At 38.0% G+C, this 24,057-nt stretch overlaps 1 protein-coding gene across 1 annotated transcript; it reads left to right on the plus strand.

Moving 5' to 3' along the window:
• Positions 1–1,249: 1,249 nt before the first annotated feature.
• On the plus strand, positions 1,250–19,919 carry LOC132278622 (protein ESSENTIAL FOR POTEXVIRUS ACCUMULATION 1). The gene is made up of 10 exons (XM_059780457.1): positions 1,250–1,444; positions 11,401–11,489; positions 11,716–12,633; positions 12,715–12,835; positions 12,923–13,114; positions 13,510–14,301; positions 14,422–17,164; positions 18,645–18,835; positions 18,903–18,962; positions 19,320–19,919. Exons 1-10 carry the CDS (start codon positions 1,396–1,398, stop codon positions 19,706–19,708), a joined length of 5,544 nt encoding a protein of 1,847 aa, XP_059636440.1. The 5' UTR covers positions 1,250–1,395; the 3' UTR covers positions 19,709–19,919.
• The last annotated feature ends 4,138 nt before the right edge of the window (positions 19,920–24,057 follow it).

Raw genomic sequence — 24,057 nt, forward strand, 5'->3', positions numbered from 1 at the left:
TTCCATTAATACACAACCACTGACATTACTCCATTAATACTTTTATATTATATATATATACATTATACAAAATCTATTTTTATATTATATATATATACATTATACAACTGTACTGTATTTAATATTGGTTGTGGTTTGTTTTCAAATTTTTTTGTTAATATATATGTATATATAAAATCTATTTTTATATTCTATATATATATATATTATACAATTGTACGCTTATCTTGCCCTATATATATATATATATATTCCTTTTTAGAATATGTCTTTTATTGTGATTGAAAGTTAGATTTTGATAGATGGATGAAAAAATAAATTAAAAAAATTTCAAAAAAAAAAAAAAAAATTTTGTAACAATTGTTTTACTAAACATTACTTTTTGTTTTTTGTTATTAAAATTATGACAACAGCAAAAGTTACTAAACGTTATTTTTGCTTTTTGTTTGTACTTTGAAAAATAAAATTATGTTTTTATTTCTTTGCGACTATAAAAATATAAGACGAAAATGTTACTAAACGCATCCAAAATTACTAACACCATCCCTACTTTTTCTTTTGTTTTAGGGTTTTTCATACGGGATATGATAAAAAAGGGCTTTGCGGTGTGGTTTAGTGGGGATGAGGTCAATAGTGTCATTGAACGTTAAATCTTGTAATTCCATGAAGATATAAGGGTATTTCTGTAAAATTATACAACCCAATCCACTTAAATTACCATTATCCCTCCTTTTTTTTTTTTATTTTCACCACCATTTGATTTAACATTTAGCAGTTAGGGTTACGGAAGAGGGAACGCCATACCTAGCCACGACCAACCCACGCACGACACGTTAGCCCCTTCACAGTGCTCAAACCGTTTGAGTCGAACCAATCCTTGTATCGAAACGCCGCGTTTTTGTACCGATAACCTAACCTGCACAGTACGTGGCGCAATACGCACCCTTAGAGAAAAGGAAATTGGACAGAAGGAATTATTATCATCACAAAATTCACAACAAGAAGCTCGTCATTATATCAACGCGTGTATGACACGAAGCCAAATTACAGGGTTAAATTGTCATTTCAAGTCTATTGTGACTGGGTCGCGCGTGGGGAATAATGGTACCGAACTCGTCCAAGAGTGAATTAGGGTTGGACATGAAACCGTACATCCCACGCAGTTCACTAACGTAAGCCGTTGGTGACACCTTCTTAATCTACACCCACCACTTTTTTTTTTTCATCCGCTCTATTGCCCCTCACTTATATTCACCCTCCATTTGGCTTCGCGTTCTCTTTCCTCTCCTTCTAGCAGTCAATCGAACCACCGAAAAAGGGCTTTCTTTGGCGTTTCTCTTTCTCTCTCTATATCAATCCCTAATTTTCTCTCTTTCTCTCTCTACCGGATCATCCATGGCTGACAAGTCCGACTTCGATTCTCGCTCCAACCAGATCTCCAAAGGTAACACACACTCTCTCTCCATCACCTGACTTCAATCTCCTTGTCGATTTTCTAATTCTGGGGCAAGTACTTCGATTTTCAGACGAAGTGATTGGGTTTTGTTTTTAAAACCCTAATTTATTGTAGATATATTGGAGCTATAGTGTCTTCGTTTGTTTGTCCGCTTGACCATTATAGTGGGTTTAGTTATTTCTTTTGGCTGATTAATCCTCCGTTTGGTTCCTGGAGGTGTGAGAGATAAAGAAAAGGAAATGCTTCCATGTTTTCTTGCATTTTATTGTTCATGTCTTACTTTTTTTTTGCTTAATGGAGTTTAGAAGTTTTGTACTTCTTCTTGATTTGAACAGTTATTATCTATACTGGGGTTTTCTTCCGTCTTAAAATCCTTTTTTTTTGTATATATATGTGTGAATTTTTTTTGGTGTCCATTAAGGAAGTGGCAGTTAGTTGGATATCTTTGTATTGTCTCATACATGTGTATTTTTGATTTGGTGCTACAGCAGTATTGTGCAGTTAGTTGGATATCTTTGTATTGTCATACATGTGTATTTTTGGTCTGGTGCATTAATTTTTTTTATTTATTGGAGTTACTTTTCGAGTCTCTGCACCTAGAGTATGCTTTTATGAAGGTTATAACAGAGACTTTTGTTTATTTTAATACATTTGGGGTTACTGTTTTTGCACCATATTTTGAATGATATTAGTGTTTTACTCGACCTATCATCTCGGTGATTTGTCTTTTGACGAATTGTTATAGTGATAAATTTGTGGCTATATATAGCTGGATTAATCAACTATGGGCAAACTTTTATATGAAAGCTATACCATTCCCTATTGGCTTTGTATATGTGGAGGTAACCACCATTGCCTTAATCTGTTTTGCTGATTTTTGAGTTATTTCAATAACGGGCGGGCGAGTATAGTGTTATATGCACATGCTTTGCATACTTGGATGAATTTAGTGTAATGCCATGAGAAAAGATTTGGGGGTTTGGCTTGATATTGTAAAAGGGTTAATATCGAAAAAGGATTAACGCAACTCGTGGCTAGTACTTGTTTTAATTGGAATGAGAGAGAAGTTAAAATACAGAATACGGAGCTAAGCCTTCATTTTGGTAGTTCAGATATATGGGCTGTTACTGATTTGGGCTGGCTATCGGTACTTGGTGTTATGCTGAGACATTTTTGACGCATAATTGGATAAGAGAGGTGCTGCATCATTCACTCTTTTTGATTTTTTTCTTTTGAATATTATCCTTCTCCTTGAATATGAGCCCAGACATTTTTCGTTAGGTTTTTTTGCATATTGTCATTGCGAATTTTGTTAGAACAGAGTACTTTTTTTTTAGTTTGAAAATTTGCCCTCTGATTATTTGGACCCTCTGATTACTTATGGGAGTGTGCATGAATATTACTCAGAAGTTGGATCTAAATTCAATGTTTTGAAGCTTAGTTGTTGAAGGTAAATGATGACTTGGTGAAGATTAATTATGGTGTTCAAAAGTTTGATACTTTGTTTTTAATGTTGTTTAATATTGTTGCATGAGAAATAGTACTAAAATATTCCATAAAGCATTATGAACTTTATTGATTTTATTTGCTTATATTTTCTTCCTATAATTGAAATGGGAAAGATAGTGTTACTTATCGTGCATTGTTGCGCATATATATATTTATAATATGCTATAATGTAAGCATATTTGGAATCTTGCTGATGTCTCTTTGTGCACTTTTTTGAGCCAAACTCTGCAATATTTGAAGCATTCTTGTGATCAAAGTTCAAAGTCTTTGGCCTTTTCTTTTCATTTTTATTTTTCTAAGTTCACTTTTTAGTAGTGATACAAGGCTCAATAATGTCAGTGCTGGAACAATAATGGCATCTAAGAAGCCCTTTTAATTTGTATATTGGTTTTGGAGTACCCTTGTATTGCAAAGTTGTGAGAAAGCAAGCAGCATTGTGTTTATGTTGGGTGCCTGCCTCCTTGTGTCAGACGTGCTTTTTATGATATCATGCTCTTCTCCACAAGTTCGTTCGGTACTAGCCATCTAGGGTAACCGGCCATGAGAATCATTTAATTTCCATTGAATGACTAGACCTCCTCCGGCTCTTTCATCTGTTTAGGCCCCCTTCGCCCCATATGCTTTTTTGTGATGGTTAGTTTGAGAGGGGATGTTTCAACTTCATCAGGAGTGCATGCTGAATTCGTTAAATTTTGCTATATGAATGAGTTTGCTGCTTGATGAAAACAAGTTCCTATGAAAAATGACCCAGAGTTTTGTGGTTGCAGTGTTCATATATTGCAATGATTTATTTTCAGTATTTGTATATTAACCCCCAGGATCTGTGGATGTACTTACTGGTTTTTTTGGTGATCTACTTATGTCTTACTGATTCTCCTTCATGTGCTTCAGTGGTGGTTATGGTCCAATAGTTCATATACTTTGACTATGATAATCAGGTTCCTGGATATTATATATATATATATACTTTGGGAATGAGTGAAAATTGTGTGTACCTTGAGCTGCCTTTATGGCATGTAATTTCAGCTTTATGTGCAAATCAATACCGTTATGTATCCTTGGACTTGCTTTGATATGTTTGTTCTGTTTTGCCATTTGTAATGATGAGAGATTATTGTAGCAAGTGAAGTAAATGTACCGCAATGTGATGTTGCGGAATAAAGAGGATAGGGAAGTGAGGGCATACTTAGAGCGTCCAGTCTAATTAGTTTTGGAGAAACAAGAGCAAGTTTATGCTAAGGTTCTGTTTGATAACTCAATTCAGCGCTTAATTCTGAATGGATTGAGGGCTTATCCAATTACGTGCGTTTTGATAATGCAATTTGAATATCACTGAAAATCTTAAGCGTCACTTAGAATAGGGTAAAATTATAAGTGACAAGGACATCACTTAATGTTGAACTTTAAAAATTCAAAAAGATATAAAAAGTATTTATTTTTTAATTAACGCTCGAAAACTTCAGCACTTAAAATTCAGCTCTCAAAATTTCTAGTGCTTAATTTTTAGATTTATCAAATAACACCTAAATAAGTTGAGAAATTCAGTGCTTCCTAATAGTAAAACATCTAGTTGTAGAAAATGGGTAGTTGAGATACATAGTAAAATGAATAAATTGCGATTTTACTTTTTTAGCATAAGTATAGAAAAAATGAAGAGCTGCATAAATCAGGAAAAACAAATATAATCTTTCTTCTTTTCATGTTTTGAATCAAGCAATTGTATCTATGTGTTAGTATCCGGCTCAAAAGATAAGCTGTTAGGGAAATAAACTTACTCCTTCCATCCCAAAATGAATGTCCCTTTTGGGAACTCCAACTTGTTGAGGGACATGCATTTCTCCCTTTGAAATTCCAAAACTAGCTATCTAATTGTGTAAGGATATATATCATTAAATGTTAATTGAGGTAAGTTTTCAGAAGTCGAGGTTAATTTGGGAAAATTTAATTTTTTGCCCATTGACTTTTCAAATGGGGCGGTTATTTTGGGACATCCCAAAGAGGAAATAAGGACACTTATTTTGGGATGGAGGGACATTTTTGTAGAGTCCACATGTATGCCAACAAGGTTTAGAATAGGATTCTTGTTATTCAATTGCCGTGGGTAGCATTCAATTGTAAAACCAAAAGGATCTCAGTCGGCAACCATTAAATTTGCATGTTATTTGGTGTCGGTTCTAGTTCTTGAGTTTGTAAAGATTGTTGGTGCATAAGTACAAACTCTAGTAAATTAGCTTTTCCCCCTAATGGATCAAGACTTATCTGTGGTAAATTGTTGTGGTGATTCATCCTAAAGCATCAAGGCTTTTCCGTGATAAATTGACATTTCTAATTACTTGGCAAATTTATATTTGTTTGAGTATGTAAATAAATCGTGAATATGGTCCAAGTTAAAGCATCAGAGCTTTTCCATGATAAATTGACATTTCTAATTACTTGGCAAATTTATTTATGTTTGATTATGTAAATAAATTGCGAGTATGGTCCAAGTAATAAATGCAGTATGTAAATAAATCGACATTTCTATTTACTTGGCAAATTTTTATTTGTTTGAGTATCTAAATAAATCGCTAATATGGTCCAAGTAATAAATGCAGTGTTTTATCATTGAGTCTTGTTGGATTTTCAAATTGTTTGTATTTAGTATAAAATTCAGTATCATCTAATGATTATAGCCTAAAATATAGGGGACCAAGCTGTGGTGTGGGTATGTGTAAGTTACATTTTTTTTTTTTACTACTGAGTAATATGCTCCACGTATTGATGCTGTTCGGAAGGTGGGATTTGGCGCAACGGTAAAGTTGCTTAATTGTGATCAGGAGGTCGTGGTTTCGAAATGGAGACAACTTCTCTGCATGTAGAGGTAAGGTTGCGTACATCTGACCCTCCCTGTGATTCTATTCGGATGTAGGGTCTTGGCGCAACGGTAAAGCTGCTCCATTGTGATGTTGAGGTCATGTGTTCGAAATGGAGACGACTTCTCTGCATGTAGAGAGGTAAGGCTGCGTACATCTGACCCTCCCTTCGATTCTACTCGCGCAATGGTAACGTTGCTCCATTGTGACGTAGAGGTCATGGGTCCAAAATGGGAAACCTCTCCACACATGGAGGTTAGGCTACCTACGTCTAACCCTCCCCAAACCCCGCAGTGGCAGGAGCTTCATCCACTAGGCTAGTCCTTTTTATATTGATTATGTTTGTCAATCAAGGTTGCATCCACAAGTAAATTTGTGATAACAATCTTTTAGCAGTTTGTAAGTGTGGATATGCATTTATGGATGTTGCTGAAGGGATATTTTCATGCATTCCACATTTTTTTATTGGAATCTATTACACAAGAAAAACATATTCACAGTTCAATTTAGGTGTGATCTGTCAAATTGTTGGATTTTAGGTTTGAAACTGTACAGATCCAACTTGATGCAATTGAATTTGATACATGTTCCTTTCTTGTGATAATTCTATCAAAATAATATTGTTGATTAATAGTGCAGCAATGGCAATGAAGAAGCTGACACTTGCTACAAACCGCTAATGGTACATACATGTTTATGAAATTAGGATATAATATTGAAGACAGAGGCTGGAAATGTGATCTACAAATATATTGGTAAACAGAATAGGTTGATATGTTAACAGTTACCATTGAATCTAAAAAAAATCCTGATAAGCATGTCTGTCAAGTTATGTAGGAGGTATCAATAAAACGTGAAAAATCTAGAGTTGTGTGTGGAATAGAGGGATGAAGATTCTATAGTGTGTCAAAGTTATGTTAGGACTTGGAGGTATTAATAAAATATGTGTATCAAGTTATTTTTGTGATGGGGTATAACAAACGTGGAGGGTTTTTATTGTTGTTATTATAATTCTTTGACGAAACCATAGTGCATCTATGGTTGGTGTTGGATGTTGCCTCTACCGCCTAAGTCTACCTTCTCTCATTTTCTCATTAATAGGCGCCACACTTAATTTCTCCCTAATCCTTTGATTATTAATATTAAGTTTCCTAGAATCCATCTTAACATCCGCATTCCGCCACATGGATGCATTGTTCATGTTTCTTTTATAACTCCCAATATTCCGCTCCATATAGAATAGACGGTCTAATGATTTTTCTATATAATTTTCCTTTTAACGTACTTGGTATTAGTACAATTACAATTTTTTGTTCAATCCCGGGTTTTGATTACATCAAATTTTGTAAAGAGAGTTTAGAAATTCTAGTCTATCTCTCTCTCTCTCTCCTCAAATGAGAAAATTTTGTTCAATTGAAGCAAATGCTATGCTGCTATATCCATGTTTGTTTGAAAGGGAGGACTTTCTTTTATTTATCGGCCCAAAAAAAAGAGTAGCCTCTTGATCGATTGGATCGAAATACGAAGGGGTTGATTGAAGTGTAAGATCAACTCATGATTAAGGCCGAGTAACTAGCTACTGCAGGATGGGACGTCTATCTTACCATGCCCTAGTATTCCAAATTTCAGTTACAGTAGTGATAAATTTCTCATCATCAGCCATGAAATTAAAGAATTTAAATGGCTTCTTAGTCTTCTCTATAGGCAATCCACCCTACTCCTATAAAGGCCAGCAGAAGAAATGCTATGCTCATCGTTTTACAGCTTGTTACCACAATGCTTGTTCACCCCTTCAGCTTCAATTAAAAAAGGTAGTGTCTTTTTCCTATTCTTATTGGTAATGTCTTGAACTAACTATTCTGACATGTTGGAACATGACCCTGACAGTGTGAAGGAATGCGGGGTCCCAGGAACTGCAGGAAGTACAAATACTTTCCCAAGGTGGCTGTGGTAGTATCGGACAATTGTAACATACAGATACGCGCTAGATATGGCCGAACGCATCTCTAATATGGCTGAGAAGTATTCTATTTTTTTTTTTTTTTTTGCTATTTAACTATATATATATATATATATACCTATAAAATTGGGTACCCTTGGGATACATTGGGGGTACTTTTGGGATATGGATGGATGCTTTTTGGATACGTCAAGGCATTTTTTTTAATTTTTTTTATTAAAAAACTGAGTTCGGATTGTAAATACTAAAAGGCTCACAGGTTAATAGTTGATAAAACAGAATCGTTTAAAAGCCCAATTCAATTTCTTGCTTGGAAGATTATTAACGCAGATTGCAGACTACAGAAAGAGAGGAGATCTCAGTCCTACTCTTTTTTCTTTATAATCTGGCTACTATTCTGAATCTTATGTATATATATGTACACAGCTATACATTTATGCATACGTGGCTATATATCTATGCATACATAGCTATATATATATGCATAGCTATACATAGCTATAGAGGGTTTTGGAGCCTCTTTTCCTCAAGATGGAGACAGACTTGGGTGCACCCGGCGCACCTTGCACCGAGCTCATCCGAGCCGTAAATGTGTACGCGCAGGTGCGTGTTGTGCACGTGTGGCTCTGATGAGCTGGTGCACCCGGCGCACCTTGCACCGATCTCATCCGAGCCGTAAATGTGTACGCGCAGGTGCGTGTTGTGCACGTGTGGCTCTGATGAGCCGGTGCACCCAGGTTCTTCTCCTCAAGATGGGTCAAATACTTGATAAGTTTTTATTTTTTTTTTATATGTTTATTTGTGTTTTTTGATTTTTTATTTATGCTCAACTGTCTTTTCTTTGGAAAATTAGTGATATGGTGAGTTCTAGTGGTGGGTTTGAATATTGTAGAAAACCGATCAATTATTATTATTTTTTTATTGTATATAAAAATATAATGCATTATTTTTTTATTGGCATATCCTAGCTGTACTTGTATCTTGTTTTTGAAATTTTCGTATCGCCTTATCCGTGTTGTATCCGTATTTGTGCTTCTTAGTTGGGGTTATGTTGCCTTCAAGAGTAATAAAGCCTCAAAAGCTGATTTTGGACAAATCTTTCTCATATGTTTTTGAGGCGCTGGAAAAATACATCTCTTAGGCTTTCGATGTGGGTCTTGATGTGACTTCAGTGCAAAAGATTGTTTCGTCAAGCAAATCTTCTTGCAGTTTGGAGGTCTCTTCACAAACGATGCGCTTCTAAGAAATCTGCCGGTGCCTCGCATTTTGGGGCATGGACATTATGTCATTAAAGTCGTATGAATACATCCTTGATTTATTTGAAGCGCTTTAAGGACTCTTTTCCTTATAGGAGGGTATAATCTATTTCGTTGTGGGTCATTTGATTTTCTATTGCTGTTTTTATGAGCTACAGTATTATTAATGTAGTCTTGCAAGAGCAAATCTGTTATTTGCTATTTGCACCGAAGGCATATTTCTTATCTGGCCCTACTTATAAAAAAAAAAAAACTCTTATCTGGCCCTCCATTTTTCATGGAATGGATAAAGGTCTGACCTTTCTTTCTAGAAGCAGTAGTATCAGAAGCAATAGGAAGGACTGAGTGACTCACGGAAGATAGTTCTTGATGTTGTATTCTTTTCTCTATGACGTAAACGTATTGTTGTAGTTCATTAGCTATTGTGATTTGTAGATTTTTGATTCTTAGGTAACTTAGGTTGAGAAAGAATAATATTAGTCTTATAATAGAGTCCATATATAAGAAGTACATAATTATTATTCTGTGTCTTGCTGTGTCCATATTTTACCTTTTTCGGATTTGTAATTTCTCCGTGTCTGTGTTGTGTTGTGTTGTATTCATTTTCCATATCTGTCTGTTATTTGTCCATGTTGACATATGGCTGTAGGGCCATGCCATGCATGTCATAGCCTAAAAGTGATGAATGGATTCTTTAACCGCCCATAAGTTTATACGCGATTTCTTGGAATCACTATTTATTTGCATGCTTGATAGAAAAATCCTTTTTAGCTGTTCTTGGTTTATTCTGGTTGGTAATGATAAGTAAATTTACACCTATACTTGACATATCACAGCCTAAAAGAAATGAACAGATTCTTTGCGCTTATATAAGCTTATACATAAATTTATTGGGAATATAATGCATTTGCTTTCATTGTGGCGGCTTATTGAAGTTTTTCAAATAAATTCAAAGTTCGGTTTCATTCTAAAAATATATATATTCCCACGCACTGAATCTTAATTTTTTTGTCCATTTTTGTCATAAACAATTGCCAGATTTGATGATTTATATCCATTATATATAGAAGTGGCTGTGTTTCTTATTCGTGATACCCTTTTTTACCTTCTCTCTTTTATTTATTTTTGTCTCCATCCCTCAAATTTGTCATATACTTTACCTTATTTAATAACCCGTTTCTATCTCAAAACACTCCTTCAAATCCTCTGTCTCCTTTAGAACCTGCATCACCTGTTCTCTATCTTGTGCGCAAGTATACTATGTGAGGTTATGTATCAGGTGTTTATTGGATTCTTTGGTAATTATGCCTATAGGATTTACTTATTTGGAAGAGTAAATGTCATCTAATTTGGTCTGCTTTCTAGTTTTAATAAAGACTCATATTTGGTTGATTTTCCATGTATTTTGTTGATAATGGTGCGAGTTCTTAGTTACTTTTAAATTAAAAAAGTTACTTGACGAATGGTCCGTGGGTTCTATATTTGTAATGTGTAAGCTACTATTTCCTTTCTCTTTTTTCGCTTATTCATTTCTCATTTCTTCTTTTATTACTCCCATCCTTTTTCTTTCTTTGATTTAATGTTTATGCCTTCTCTGTCTTAAGAAAATTGTTTTTCCCACATTCTTTATTATTTGAGTTGATCGAGCTGGCTATAGTTGCAAATCCTTATTTTATTTTATTTTATTTGACAACCCATGCTATTGAAAGTAGATTTGTGTTTGTTGGTTGGCATATATTACCACTTCAAGAGACTTATGATGTATCTTACCTTTTGCTGAGATTCCTAGCGAGTTGTTTGAGATGAATATAGTTGCAATGCATTCTTTTTCCTCCTTTTTGACATGTCAAGCTGTTGAAAATTCGATATGTAATAGTAGAACACTGCAACTTCTGTTGTTTCTGCTTTAGAAGAAGATTAGAACTTCTTTAATGATTAATTATATAGTTCACTGATCCAAAATAAAGAAAGTGGGTTCTCTTATTCTGTTGCCGAATCAAGTAGGTACATATCCTCGCTTCTTGATCTCTTGTGAAAGTTAAACAACACAACCAATTAGCAGTATAGTCATTATGATTTATGCTTCATATATGCTTCGATATTATTTTTCTTTCTTTCGTTAATTTTGTCTCACGTGGAAATAACAGAGACTTCCAATTTTCTCTTATTTTGAACATGGTTATTTATGGGAATGCAAAAACAGTTGTCAATTTACTTTCTCAATTTACCTGATCCAGTTCAACTGATGTTTGAAAAATCTATCATCTGTTCTTGTGGCATTCTTAGTCAGTGCAATAGCAATGTCTCTTTCCTTCTAATTTTTGCTCTGGATATTTTGCAAAGGATTAATTCTCTCTATTTATGTAGATGTGCAAGGATCTGACAATCCTATTCCGCTGTCACCACAGTGGCTTCTGCCAAAACCAGGGGAGAATAAGCCCGGACATTTAACTGGGGTGTGTTATCATTTACTCCCGTTTTTCTCTTATCTGATTCACATTTATAGTGTTCCTTTTCAATAATCTATTTTGGGGATCAATTTCTTGATAATTATATTTTTTACTCATTTAGGATAACCTACCCCTTCGTTGTCAGATTTTCCTTTTTATTTTTAATTTTTTTAACCTGCAACAATTTTTATACTGCATTGGAAATTCTACCCTTTTTTTGTTCTATATACAGGAGAACCATTTCAACTCGCATATGGGTTATTCCAGTCGTTCAGATGTGATGAAGTCATCAGGAAACAGTGAGGAGGTGAATGATACTCAAAAGAAGGATGTTTTCCGGCCAACTGTGCTTGACATGGATTCTGGTCGCCGTGACCGATGGCGTGATGAAGAAAGAGACACCAATTCCTCCGTTCGCAGGGATCGTTGGAGGGATGGAGATAAAGAGTTTAGTGATACCCGCAAGGTGGATCGGTGGACAGAGAACTCATCTGCACGGCATTTTGGAGAAACACGCCGTCCCCCATCCGAGCGGTGGACTGATTCAAGTAATAAGGAAACTAACTACGATCAACGTCGTGAGAGCAAATGGAACACGCGCTGGGGACCGGATGATAAAGAGACAGATAGTTTGCGTGAGAAGTGGATTGACCCTAGCAGAGATGCTGACATGCCACTTGAGAAAGGGTTATCTCATCTTACTCATCATGGGAAGGATGAGAAGGAGGGGGATCATTATCGGCCATGGAGATATAACTCCTCACACAGCCGAGGAAGGGTGGAACCTCCTCATCATCAATCTTTAACGCCAACCAAACAGGTTCCTACATTTTCCTATGGTCGGGGACGTGGGGATAATACTGGTTCTACATTTTCACATGGACGGGGAAGGGTTGGCTCTGGTGGAGTCTCTATGAACAATATTTCTATTAATACTCACTCTTCTGGATTGAATTCAGAAAAAGGTGAAAGTGGCCATATAGATCCTTCCCCGTTAAGATATAGCAGGACAAAGTTACTTGATGTTTACAGGATGACTGATATGAAGTCGTCTGAAAAAATATTGAATGGGGTCATGCAAGTGCCTTCCCTTACACAGGAAGAACCATTAGAGCCTCTGGCATTTTGTGCACCTACTCACGAGGAACTGGTATTCGCACTTACTATTTATTTTTGGGGAGGTTTGTTGGTATTAGTGGAGGTATAATTAATTTCTTTTTCTGTATGATAGTTTATTTTGAAGGGAATTGACAAAGGAGACGTAATAAGTAGTGGTGCAACCCAGAATTCTAAGGATGGATCTGTTGGACGGAATTCAAATGATGCTGTGCAATCAAGAAGGGGCAAGATTGGTAATGCTTGTTTCTGAGTTGCACTTTATCCTGTATATGCATGCACTTAACTGTGTGATTTTTACTTTTATACCTGACTTGCCTCAGGTAGTAGAGAAGATTTACCACTTGCTGTTGATGATTATAAAGATGAAACAGTTGACAGTTCAAAAGGCGGTCATTTAAATTACCCAGAGCGCTTGTCCCATGAGAAGCAGATGACTTCTCACAGGTCTGATGCAAAAATAGAATTGACGCAGGACCATCAGTTGTACACTGGTTATAAACTAAATCTTGAAGGTACATAGAAATAGAAATTGCGTAGAAACTCAATTCCTTCTGCAATTCTTATTATGCTATGCGGGATGGTCAGAAAACCAAATGATAGGCTGGAAGAAAGTGATATCTTGATTGAAGTTCAATTCACGAGATTGTCAATATATCTCAACATATGAATTGTCTTATAAAATGAATGATCTAAAAGAGAGTAGTAAATAGTTATGATCTTCTGGTTCTTGGTTCTGGATTTTGTTGGCTAAGTTGTATTTAATTATCTTGGTTCTCTATGTGCGATATTGGAGTGTGATGATGAGAACTGTTGTCTTGATTTGTTCATTGGAAGATGTCGCCTTTTATTCCTGTTTAGAATGTTTATTTTTGAAATATGTTTCTATAATCCACTCTGTTGCCTGCAGCTTCGAGAGAAGATGGTGCTGGGTATAGGACTGATGAGGTGCCCATCAATAGGGAGTCCACCATGCAGGTGAATTCCTCTGGTCATCCTGGCACTACGTGGCAGTCTCCATCAATGGTAGAACGGATGCATTCAACCTCACATGATTGGAAAGAGATTCCAACTGATGTCAGGTCGAGAACCTCTGACATTGGCTGGTCACAATCACAGAAGGATCTAAATAGTGAATGGGAAGCTGGTTTGTCAAGACCATCTTTTTCCAAAGATGAATTTAAATGGAAAACTGGCCAGGACTCATTTCTTCAAAGGCAGCCATCTACGTTACTGGAAAGGGAACAGGAAAGCCGGAAAATTTCACAGCCTTCCCCAGAAGACCTAATTCTTTGCTATAAAGATCCACAGGGTGAAATTCAAGGCCCTTTTACTGGGAGTGATATCATTGGATGGTTTGAGGCTGGATATTTTGGAATAGATTTGCTAGTTCGCCTTAAAGATGCACCCCGTGACTCACCATTTTCATTGCTTGGTGATGTTATGCCCCACTTACGAGCGAAAGCCCGACCACCACCCGGATTTTGTTCACCAAAACAAAATGAAGTTACGGATGTATCAAGTAGGTCAAACCTCAGTGGTTTTGGAAAGCTTTCTGCAGGTACAAGTGAGTTTGATATGCTGAAGCACGATCCGAGATATAAACATAATCCAATGACAGAAGCTGAAAATAGGTTTTTGGAGTCACTGATGTCTGGCAATACGAGCAGTTCTCCTCTCGAGAATTTTGCTTTCTCTGAAGGTTGGTTTTAAATCATGAGGGGATTCTGCCCACTTGCCTTCCATCTTTCTATGCTTAATTCTTTGGTCATTGTGAGGTTCTGTGGGTGCCTAGATCTGACTTAGTGTTGTTGCTTTGCAGGTATGCAGGGATATGTTGGAAACAATTCTAGTGGTATGACCCCCTTGGGACCAGAAAGTGGAGACAATCTATATCTCTTGGCCAAGAGAATGTCACTTGAATCGCAGAGGTCTGTGCCAAATTCCTATCAATATTGGCCTGGGAGGGATGCAGCATCTATGGTTCCAACTTCAGATATTGTCCAGGAGTCCATAAAGCCACATTCAACACTGCTATCTTCTGTTGTTGACAATCCTCATCCTCATCCTCATCCTCGTCTGCAGTCTCATTCTCAGAATGTGGACTTGATGTCTGTCCTTCAAGGATTACCTGACAGGTCTACATCTGGTGTCAATAATGGAGTTAGTGGGTGGCCCAATATATCAGTTCAAGGCGGTATGGACACCCTTCAGGATAAGTTGGACTCTCATCGTGGCCAGAGTTTTCCTCCCCAAGCTGCTTTTGCGATCCAAAAACAGAGGCTGCAACAACAGAACCAACCCTCTTTAACGAATTTACTAGGTCAAACTATAGAAAATACTTCCAACATTTTAACCCCTGAGCTGCTCCCTCCTGGTCTATCTCAGGATCCTCAGTTATTAGCTTTGCTACAACAGCAATACCTTTTGCAGTTACATTCCCAGGCACCAGTTCCGTCACAGCAAATGTCACTATTGGATAAACTCTTGTTGCTTAAGCAGCAGCAGAAACAGGAGCAGCAGCAACAGTTATTGCGACAGCAACAGCAATTGCTTTCTCAGGTTCTGTCGGATCATCATCCTCCCCAGCCCTTTGGCGAGCCATCTTATGGACAGTTACAGGGTGCTTCACTGACTGCTGGGAATGCTTCTGTGAATCATCCTCGGTTTCAGCCATCACAGGAGCTGTTTCAGACTGGTTTACAAATACCAGTTCCCAATATTCAAGATGAACTTACTAACTATGTAAATTTGCCTACTAGTGTTTCCCAGGATGTTGGTCTTAATGCATGTTCTGAAGCATCTTCTATAGATTTGCCACATCAAATGTTTGGGAGTGCCACCATCCATCAACAAAGCTGGGGTGCTGCTCTGCCAGAACAAATTGATGACATTCAGCAGAAGGATTCTTTAGTGGCGTCAACTGTGATGGATAACTTACCCCGAATGGAGTTGGCAGACAAATCTTCACAGGGGCAGACATTACAAGACAATTTGAGAAGTATTGAACATGTAGCAGTCACATCCTCCGAGGCTGCTATAGATTTTGTGCCTGTTGCTGTACCACCCGCAGAAACCAGTGAGAATGATCTTTTAGTGTCTGAGCAAGTAAATGACTTGAAGACAACACCAGATGGTTCTCTAGAAGACGCGCAGGTTGAAAGAGAACAATGCAGTGATGAGACCTCCTTGGTGAAAGAACTAAAAAGTGTTGAAGCACGTGAGGTAAGAAAAGCTTCTGAGAAGAAGTCCAGAAAGCAAAAATCTACTAAGGCACAATCCTCCTCAGACCAGGCGAAGGGAGTTTCTAAAACACTCTCTTCGAAGCTATCAAAGTCTTCTGAAAGTGAAGTTCCTATTGTTGCTGACACAAAATTTGAGTTACAGATTACATCTGGGGAATTACTTCATGGGACATCTCCGCAAGAAACAAGAGAGAGCAAATCCTACGTTACTACTTTAGAAAGTGGTGATTCTCAGCATGTCAAGAGCCTATTGCCTACCAGTGCATCGATAAATGATGTTGAAACTGTGGAAATAAAAGGTGAATCAAAACTGGGTTTGTCTGTCTCACAGCTTAACACACAATTACATACAGGACAAGGAGCTTGGAAGCCCGCGCCTGGTTTCAAGCCAAAGTCACTGCTTGAAATTCAACAGGAAGAGCAGAGGAAAGCACAAACAGAAATTGCAATCTCCGAGATCTCTACATCTGTTAACTCCTTGAGTTTTTCAACTCCTTGGGCTGGGGTTGTTGCTAATTCAGATAATAAAACATTTAGAGACATTAAGCAAGATGCAGGTAGTACTGATCTAAATTTAGGACAGTCTGAAAATTCTCTAAACCAAAGGAGCAAGAAAAGCCAATTACATGATCTGTTGGCAGAAGAAGTTTTGGTAAAGTCTAATGATAGAGACATGTCTAATGAAAGAGATGGGGATGTTGTAGATGGTGTATCAAGTCTGCCCTCGGTAACAGTTATGAGCATTCAACCTAGTTCAGTAGATGATGACAACTTTATTGAGGCTAAAGACACTAAAAGAAGTCGCAAAAAGTCGGCAAAAGCTAAGGGAGTTGGAGCTAAGGTCTCAGTACCCAATGCTTCAGTTGATGTGGCTGTTGGATCAAGTTCAATTGAGAAAGGCAAGAGTTCTCGTCAGGCACAGCTGGACAAGGAAGTTTTACCGGCAGTCCCATCTGGTCCTTCTTTTGGAGATTTTGTTCTCTGGAAAGGGGATTCTGCAAACCCTCCCCCTGCTCCGGCGTGGTCAACAGAGTCTGGGAAGGTTTCCAAACCAACATCGTTGAGAGACATTCTTAAAGAACAAGAAAAAAAGGTTTCTTCTTCTTCTATTCAGCAACAAACCCCGGCGCCAGCTCTTCAGAAGTCCCAGCAAACTCAGTCCGTCCGAAGTGGTCCTTCATGGTCACTTTCTACATCATCTCCAGCGAAAGCTGCAACTCGCACCCAGAATGTTTCCAATGCTTCTGCTCAAACGAAACATAAAGGAGATGATGATCTATTTTGGGGTCCTTTAGATCAACCAAAGCAAGAATTGAAGCAGTATGACCTCTTATTCTTCTTTCACTATTGTGTCTTTTGATAATTGTTTGGTTATGTTTTTTTTTTCGTTTTTGTTTTAGGTTTAAATCTTTTCACAGCTTTGTTTACATGCTCGTTATTGTTGCTGCTATTACTTGTTTGTCCTTCTGGTGATCCTCAAGTAATCCCTGGAGGACTGCAACCTGTTTCTGTTAGAGCTTTATGGAATAACCACACAATGTATCCCTTAAAATGTTGGCCCAGTCCATACAAACAAATAAACAGGGCAAAATGGCTTGGTTTTGGAAATTAGGTACTCAGGTGTGCTTAAAGTCTTGTTTAGACGTTATCTCAAGATGCCCCGGTTGCTTTGGTCTCAGATAGTCTCAAATTGGGTGCAAACTGGGGAAAACCTGAAGGTTGTTCATCCAAACAAATGCTATGTATATCTTTCTAAAATCAAAGGTACTTTTTGGGTGATGGTTGCCTGGCCTGATCTCCCCCCTACCCCTCCCCCAAACCCCCACAAAGTGAAAAAGGGAAAAAAGAGATCTGAGTGAAGTTACGATATATGGAGGAGAAGACCCTTGGCGGAATGGAGAAAAAAAATCATGTACGCTACCCCAACTAGTTTGATTTTAAGGTTTTTAGTTGAGACTGTAATATTCCAAACACGAGATATATTCTAGAAATGACAATAACTAACTCGGAGTGACATTAATTAGTATGTGAGAGGGAGAGTAGGGATGTGGGAGAAGACCTCTTGGGACATTGATTGATAAGCTGAAGGCGACCTCCGTATTTAAAGAAGCCATGATATTAACAGCTTGATATAAGGTGATGGTGAATATGATACGGAGCTTATAGGAGCAAGCCTCCTAGGAAATTGACTAATAAACCAATGGTGACTTCCATAACTAAAGAAGCCACGATAATTAGTAGATTGATATAAGCTAAAAGGTGATTGTGAATAGGTTATGCAACTTATAAGAGCGAGCCTTTAGGTTCTCTTATGAGTTTGATATTAATGCATGAACTTATACAAGTCTAAGAACAAACTTATTCTTTTTCTGTTGCTGCACTTCTTTAAGGTACATAATTTTGGTTAAATCATCTGTTGCTTTGCTCACATAAGCTGTCTTTCTTCCCTCAGCTTAGTGACCCCTTCAGTGCTGACCATGTCACTCTCATTTTTACTGGTACTACATCACTTGGTGTGTTCGTGTTTTTGTGTGTTTAAATTCTCATATCTTATGATACACATGTTTATTGGTGCTGTGATACTTGGTCTACTTTTACATTCTTCTATCTTATGATATATTGATTCATCTTAAGATATGAAATGATTATTTCAGAATTTTGAATTTTTTTTTAGACTTTGTTGATGCTCAAGATAATCAGATGTTAGAGGCTGTTCGTTTTATAGGACCTGTTATTCCAATAAGTTGGGTTTTGTTAATGAAAATTGTGAGGCAAAACTAAATGATCATTCTTCAAGCAGGCCGGATTTTCCTCATCTTGCAAGCCAGGGTAGTTGGGGAACAAAAACTACCCCTGTAAAGGGGACTCCAGGAGGTTCGTTGAACAGACAGAAGTCTGTGGGTGGTAGAGCTGCTGAGCGTTCTCTTTCCTCATCTCCTGCTGCTCAGTCTTCCCTTAAAGGGAAAAAAAGTGCAATGACAAAACATTCAGGTATAGCTGTTAGGAAGTTCTTTATGTATTTATCTAAGAATATAATTGACATTCTCTCCTCTTGCAGAGGCCATGGACTTCAGAGATTGGTGTGAGAGTGAATCTGTCAGGCTTATTGGGACAAAAGGTATTATGTTATTACTATTGAGTGTGCATTGCCTATCTGATTATTAGTATTTTTTTTTTGGTAAAAAAATTACCAGTTGTATACACATAAATTTGGTTCCTCTTTTGTGGAAGATCAAAGAAATTCACTTTTGCCCCACTCCTCACCCCACCAACTGAAAATAAAAAATAAAAAACAGAAAAGAAACAATATTATTGAAAAATGTCCTTGGGGATTGTTGATGAATATAATTGGTTCTCTTTAAAATATCGCAAGCAGTTTTGAATAACTAATAGATTTGTCATCGCTATTTTACTACTAAAGATACATGGGTCTTTGTTTTTTGTCTAATCTGATGTTATTTTTCCCCCCCACTAGATACAAGTTTCCTGGAATTTTGTATAAAGCAATCCAGATCGGAGGCTGAGATTCTTCTGAAAGAGAACCTTGGGTCTTTTGATCCAGACCATGAGTTTATTGACAATTTCCTCAACTACAAGGAGTTGTTACCCGCAGATGTCCTCGAAATTGCCTTCCAAAATCGGAATGATCGCAAGGCCACTGAATATGGCGCTGGAGATGTGAGTTCTGACAATGCAGGTTTTGGGGACTCTGACCAAGGTAATCCAATGGCTCCTGATGGATCCATGAAAGGGGGAGGAAAGAAGAAGGGGAAGAAAGGGAAGAAGGTAAGTCCTTCGGTTTTGGGATTTAATGTTGTTAGCAACCGCATCATGATGGGAGAGATTCAGACTGTGGAGGATTAGGTGGTCTGAAGGCAGTTGTACATACATTTGTCTGAAGTACTTTGTAAATGGTTTTTACTTAGGATATTTTGGTTCTCATCCTTTATAGAGCAATAGCAGCAGCACTAATTTAATCTGCTCGAGCAATTTTGTGAAGTAAGACTTTTAACGGTAGAGCCCTTGTTACCATGGTTAAATTCTTCATATCAAGTTTATGTTGTTTCTTTCTTAATTATGTTGGTTTACGTCACATAATTTGTTGTGATGGGATGGAAGAATTCTTGGTCACATGTGAACTTTGGATCTTTCTTGGTTGGTTCGAAGTTATATTCAGTGGTCTTAATGCTTCTTAATTTTTTGCTTACGCTTTGTAGATCCTCCATGTTTCTTGTTTGTTTCTTAGCGAACTTTAAATTAATCAAACGTATACTACATACAAGGGCTGCAAAGATTTTCTATTGACGGATGCTGCCAACGTTGCTCCTCTGGACTGATTTGAAGATTAGGTCTACTCTTTCTCACAACCGTGTATGATGTATGTGATTCCGGTTTTATTATGGTGGGTGGTACTTGAAAGAAAGCTGGGAGGTTTCTGTATCTCCTTGGTTGGCTTCTGAGTTCATACCGAACTCTACATGCATATTCTAATGCCATGGGAGATACGGAAGCTATCTGAAAGGGCCTCATTGAAGTTGTTTGGCTTCTTAGTTCTCACTGAGCTTCTTTCAGCAGAAGTGGCAGTATAAGCTATCGGCTTCAGGGCTAAGTCTGGCCAATCTACTTCAAATGCAAGTTGCCAAAGCTGGCAAAGATTTTGAGTGTTGTCTATGGATTTGAGCATAGGATTCCGTTTCAGTGGGTAGGATTGGGATGAACTTTGTATTAGTCTACAAAGTGGATCATTTTAAGTGAATTAATGTTGCGTTTGGTGCGCTGGAATGGAATGCTCATTTTAACCATTTCTTTGTTTGATATGCAATTTAAAGTGGGAATGGCCATTTCATTAGAATGAAAATTTATTTCACAACTAAACCTATGGAAAGACCATTCCATTCTCAAGTATTTTTTTTTTAAGATCAACTTCCCAAAAAACCATAATGTTTCAAGTCTAAAAATCACCACCCCCTTCCACCACAACCACCTCCGCCTTTCACCACCACCATCGATCGCCATTGACTTTCACCATCGCCCACCACTTTCCACTACCGCAAACGCCTTTCGCCACCGACACTGCATTCTTTTGCCGCAACCACCGCCGCACCACCTTTCACCCACCGACACCGCCTTCTTTTGCTGCAACCACTGTTGCCACCACCTTTCGCCACCGCCACTACCGCCACCGCCTTCCACCACCACCATCGCCATCACCTTCCACCACCATCACTGCCATTGCCTTTCACCACAGCCACCGCCTTCCACCACCACCGCCGCCACCATTTTTCACCACCGCCATTGCCTTACACCACCACCACCACCACCCTCACCCTCCATCACCGCCGCTGCCACCACCACCGATGTTGCCACCACCTTCCACCACTTTCCACCACTTTCCACCACCACCACCTTCCACCACCGCCACCTCCACTGCCTTCCACCACCTTTACAGTTACCTCCATTGGTTTTCACCACCGCCACCTACACTACTATCTTCTTCCACCACCACTACTACAATACTGCCATCGCCTTCCACCACTCCCGCCTTTCACTACCACCGCCTTCCACCATTGCCACCGTTGCAGCCTTCCAACATCACCACCTACACCACTACCGCTTTCCTTCTCCACCGCCACTGCCTTCCACTATTCCACCGCTGCCGCCTCCACCACCATCGTCACCACCATCCGCCACCGCTACTACCACCATTTATTTTTAGAAAATTATAGAAGAATGTCATTTTTGTTAATTTAATTTATTTGTTACTAACAGGGATATTTTGGAGAACTCAATTTGAAATTTATTCCATTTTAAATTCAAAATTGGTTTAACCAAACACTAGAATGGTTATTATTATTCCATTCCTACACATTTCATATTTACAATCAAATAATTGAATGAGAATGATTATTACATTACATCCCCATTTTCATTGCATTCCCACTTACAATCCATTCTATTTCTACACACTAAACACAATATAAGATTCTCTTGGTCCGATCCAATTTTCACGGGAGACTAGTTTTACATGTACTCGAAGGAGACTAATTTTATCCTAAGGCAGTCGGATCCAATATGCATGGGAGACTAGTTTAACCCGTACTCGAAGGAGATTAGTTTTATCCAAAGGTTGACGTTTCATCTCTCAATAACAAAGAAAAGAATGGAAATGGAAATAGAAATAGAAAAGAAAAAGAAAATAAAAAGTAGGTGTTTTTTCTGATGAAAACTGTCTCAACATGGAGAAGATATGCAGTGCGATGTACCAAGTTATAAGTATACCCGACCAATGAAATTACATCATTTTATAAAATTGGTTTCACTTATTTTTAAAAACTGCTTTTAACTTATTGTTATGATGATTTTTATCAGTTGGGGATGCCAATAACATGGTATGCACATTGTTCGGCTCACGAAAAAGCTAGAGAGTTCCGCTTTCTACTCGGGGTGGAAAGGGTTGTCGGGCGTGCTAGAAACTACTGTCGTTTTAAAGTAGATATCCGAACAATTATCCACTAGGAGATTACAGGGATCATGTGACTGTACGAAGGACTGGAATTACCACATTCGAAGGTTCTTTTTGCCTTGAAAAAGGACTTTTGGACTACTCTATGGCTAGTGGAAAGAAAAACGGTATTGAAAGTGCAGGACTTTAAAGTCGAGTACTGGAAAGTAAGAAAGATAAGTGTAGGACTTGAATTAAATATATTGAAAGTGCATTAATGAATGTAAAGAGACATGAAATGTAATTGAAAGATAAGGTGTTGTTTGTTGTGTGTGTTGAACAAGATTTGTAAATAGCTCTAAGTGCTCTATTTATAGAGTTTTCCATGCATGTAGAAGCTTGATATGGCAGCTTCGGTAGCTTCCATTTGTCTTGACTACAAGTGTCCCATGTTCTCTTGACAGTTGTAACTTTCTTCTTCCATCTTTTTCTTCCTTTTATTCCTTCTGAGCATATCTTCAGCCATGTCTTCCATGATTTCAAGTTGTGCATATTTCTGAATTAAGTTTTCTAGTTGTCTTCTTCACAGATTAACATATGTCCCATGTTTCCTTGTTCTTCTACCCTTGCTGTAAATTTCTTTACTCTCTCAGACACAATTTCATTAGCCTTGTTATCCACAATCTTTGATAACTTACTTCAGTTAGTGGTAGTTACCTCTTGAAGCACCACCACTTTCAACTGAAGTGTTTTGTTTAGCCAAGTGTCCCATGTTTTTTGAAACTCCTTCCTTATCAATAATTCCATATATACATGCTGGTCCCTTTCCATGGTTTGAGCGGCTTCACATCGTGGGTTGTATTTGTGGCACAACCCTTTGATTTTAGCGACTTCCTTTCATGGCATCGTGGGCTGTTTCAAATACACACACACACACACACACACACACATATCTTTACACATGCATAAATATATATATTTGTAAATATAAATCAACCTCCACGTCTGCCAACCAGCTTCCTTGATTTTAGCAACTTACTTTCAAACCTTTCTTATCTGGATTTAGAACCCATGGCGCTATGAACTCCTCCATTTCAGCGGTTACTCTGACAGACAAATATATACATATATATGTATGTATATATATATATATATATATATATTTAGAAAAATATATAAACACCCCCCACGCCTTGCTAAATGTTAGCAACAAAAGTTGACTTGGGCTTGGACAATTTGCTGAAGTTCCTTAAAAATAAGGAGAGAATTCAACCCCTACGTTCTCCTTTCTTTGGCTTTGTGTAACTTCCTTCCATTACTTCTTTTGGAAACCAAGAAGTCCTTCCTAAAAGAATTGATAAGCTATAGTAAATCCCATAGTACTTGCCATGTGTTGAAGAACAATCGGTTGGATGAACTGTGATGACCTTGTAGGCGAGTGTGCCGTGGGCGGGTGCGAGACACTGTCAGGCTACCACACTGGCGAGTTACGGGTGCACAGTTCCACATCGCCTGGGTAAAGGAAAGGTGAAGTGCTTATATGTAGATGTGTCACTCCAATTGGTATAAGGCCTTTTGGGGTAAAAGCCCAAGAGCAAAACCGTGCAGGCTCAGACCCAAAGCGGACAATATCATACCATGTGGTGAAGTGAGTCATTACAAATGGTATCAGAGCCTGACCCAGTCGGAAGTGTGCCGATTGAGACGTTGGGCCTTCAAGGGGGGTGGATTGGTGTGCCATGAGCTGGTGCGAGACATTGTCAGGCTACCA

The sequence above is a fragment of the Cornus florida genome, unplaced genomic scaffold (genome assembly GCF_030987335.1).
Source record: "Cornus florida cultivar Cherokee Brave unplaced genomic scaffold, ASM3098733v1 CherokeeBrave_3.0.0_Hap2_Chr10, whole genome shotgun sequence".
Classification (NCBI taxonomy): Eukaryota; Viridiplantae; Streptophyta; class Magnoliopsida; order Cornales; family Cornaceae; genus Cornus; species Cornus florida.

Excerpts from the sequence above, each read along its gene's own strand:
- LOC132278622 (XM_059780457.1), top strand. The coding sequence starts at position 1,396 with ATGGCTGACAAGTCCGACTTCGATTCTCGCTCCAACCAGATCTCCAAA. Across the intron at positions 12,836-12,922 it reads ATCAAGAAGGGGCAAGATTG|GTAGTAGAGAAGATTTACCA; the intron begins GTAATGCTTGTT and ends GACTTGCCTCAG. Across the intron at positions 18,836-18,902 it reads TGCAATGACAAAACATTCAG|AGGCCATGGACTTCAGAGAT; the intron begins GTATAGCTGTTA and ends CTCCTCTTGCAG.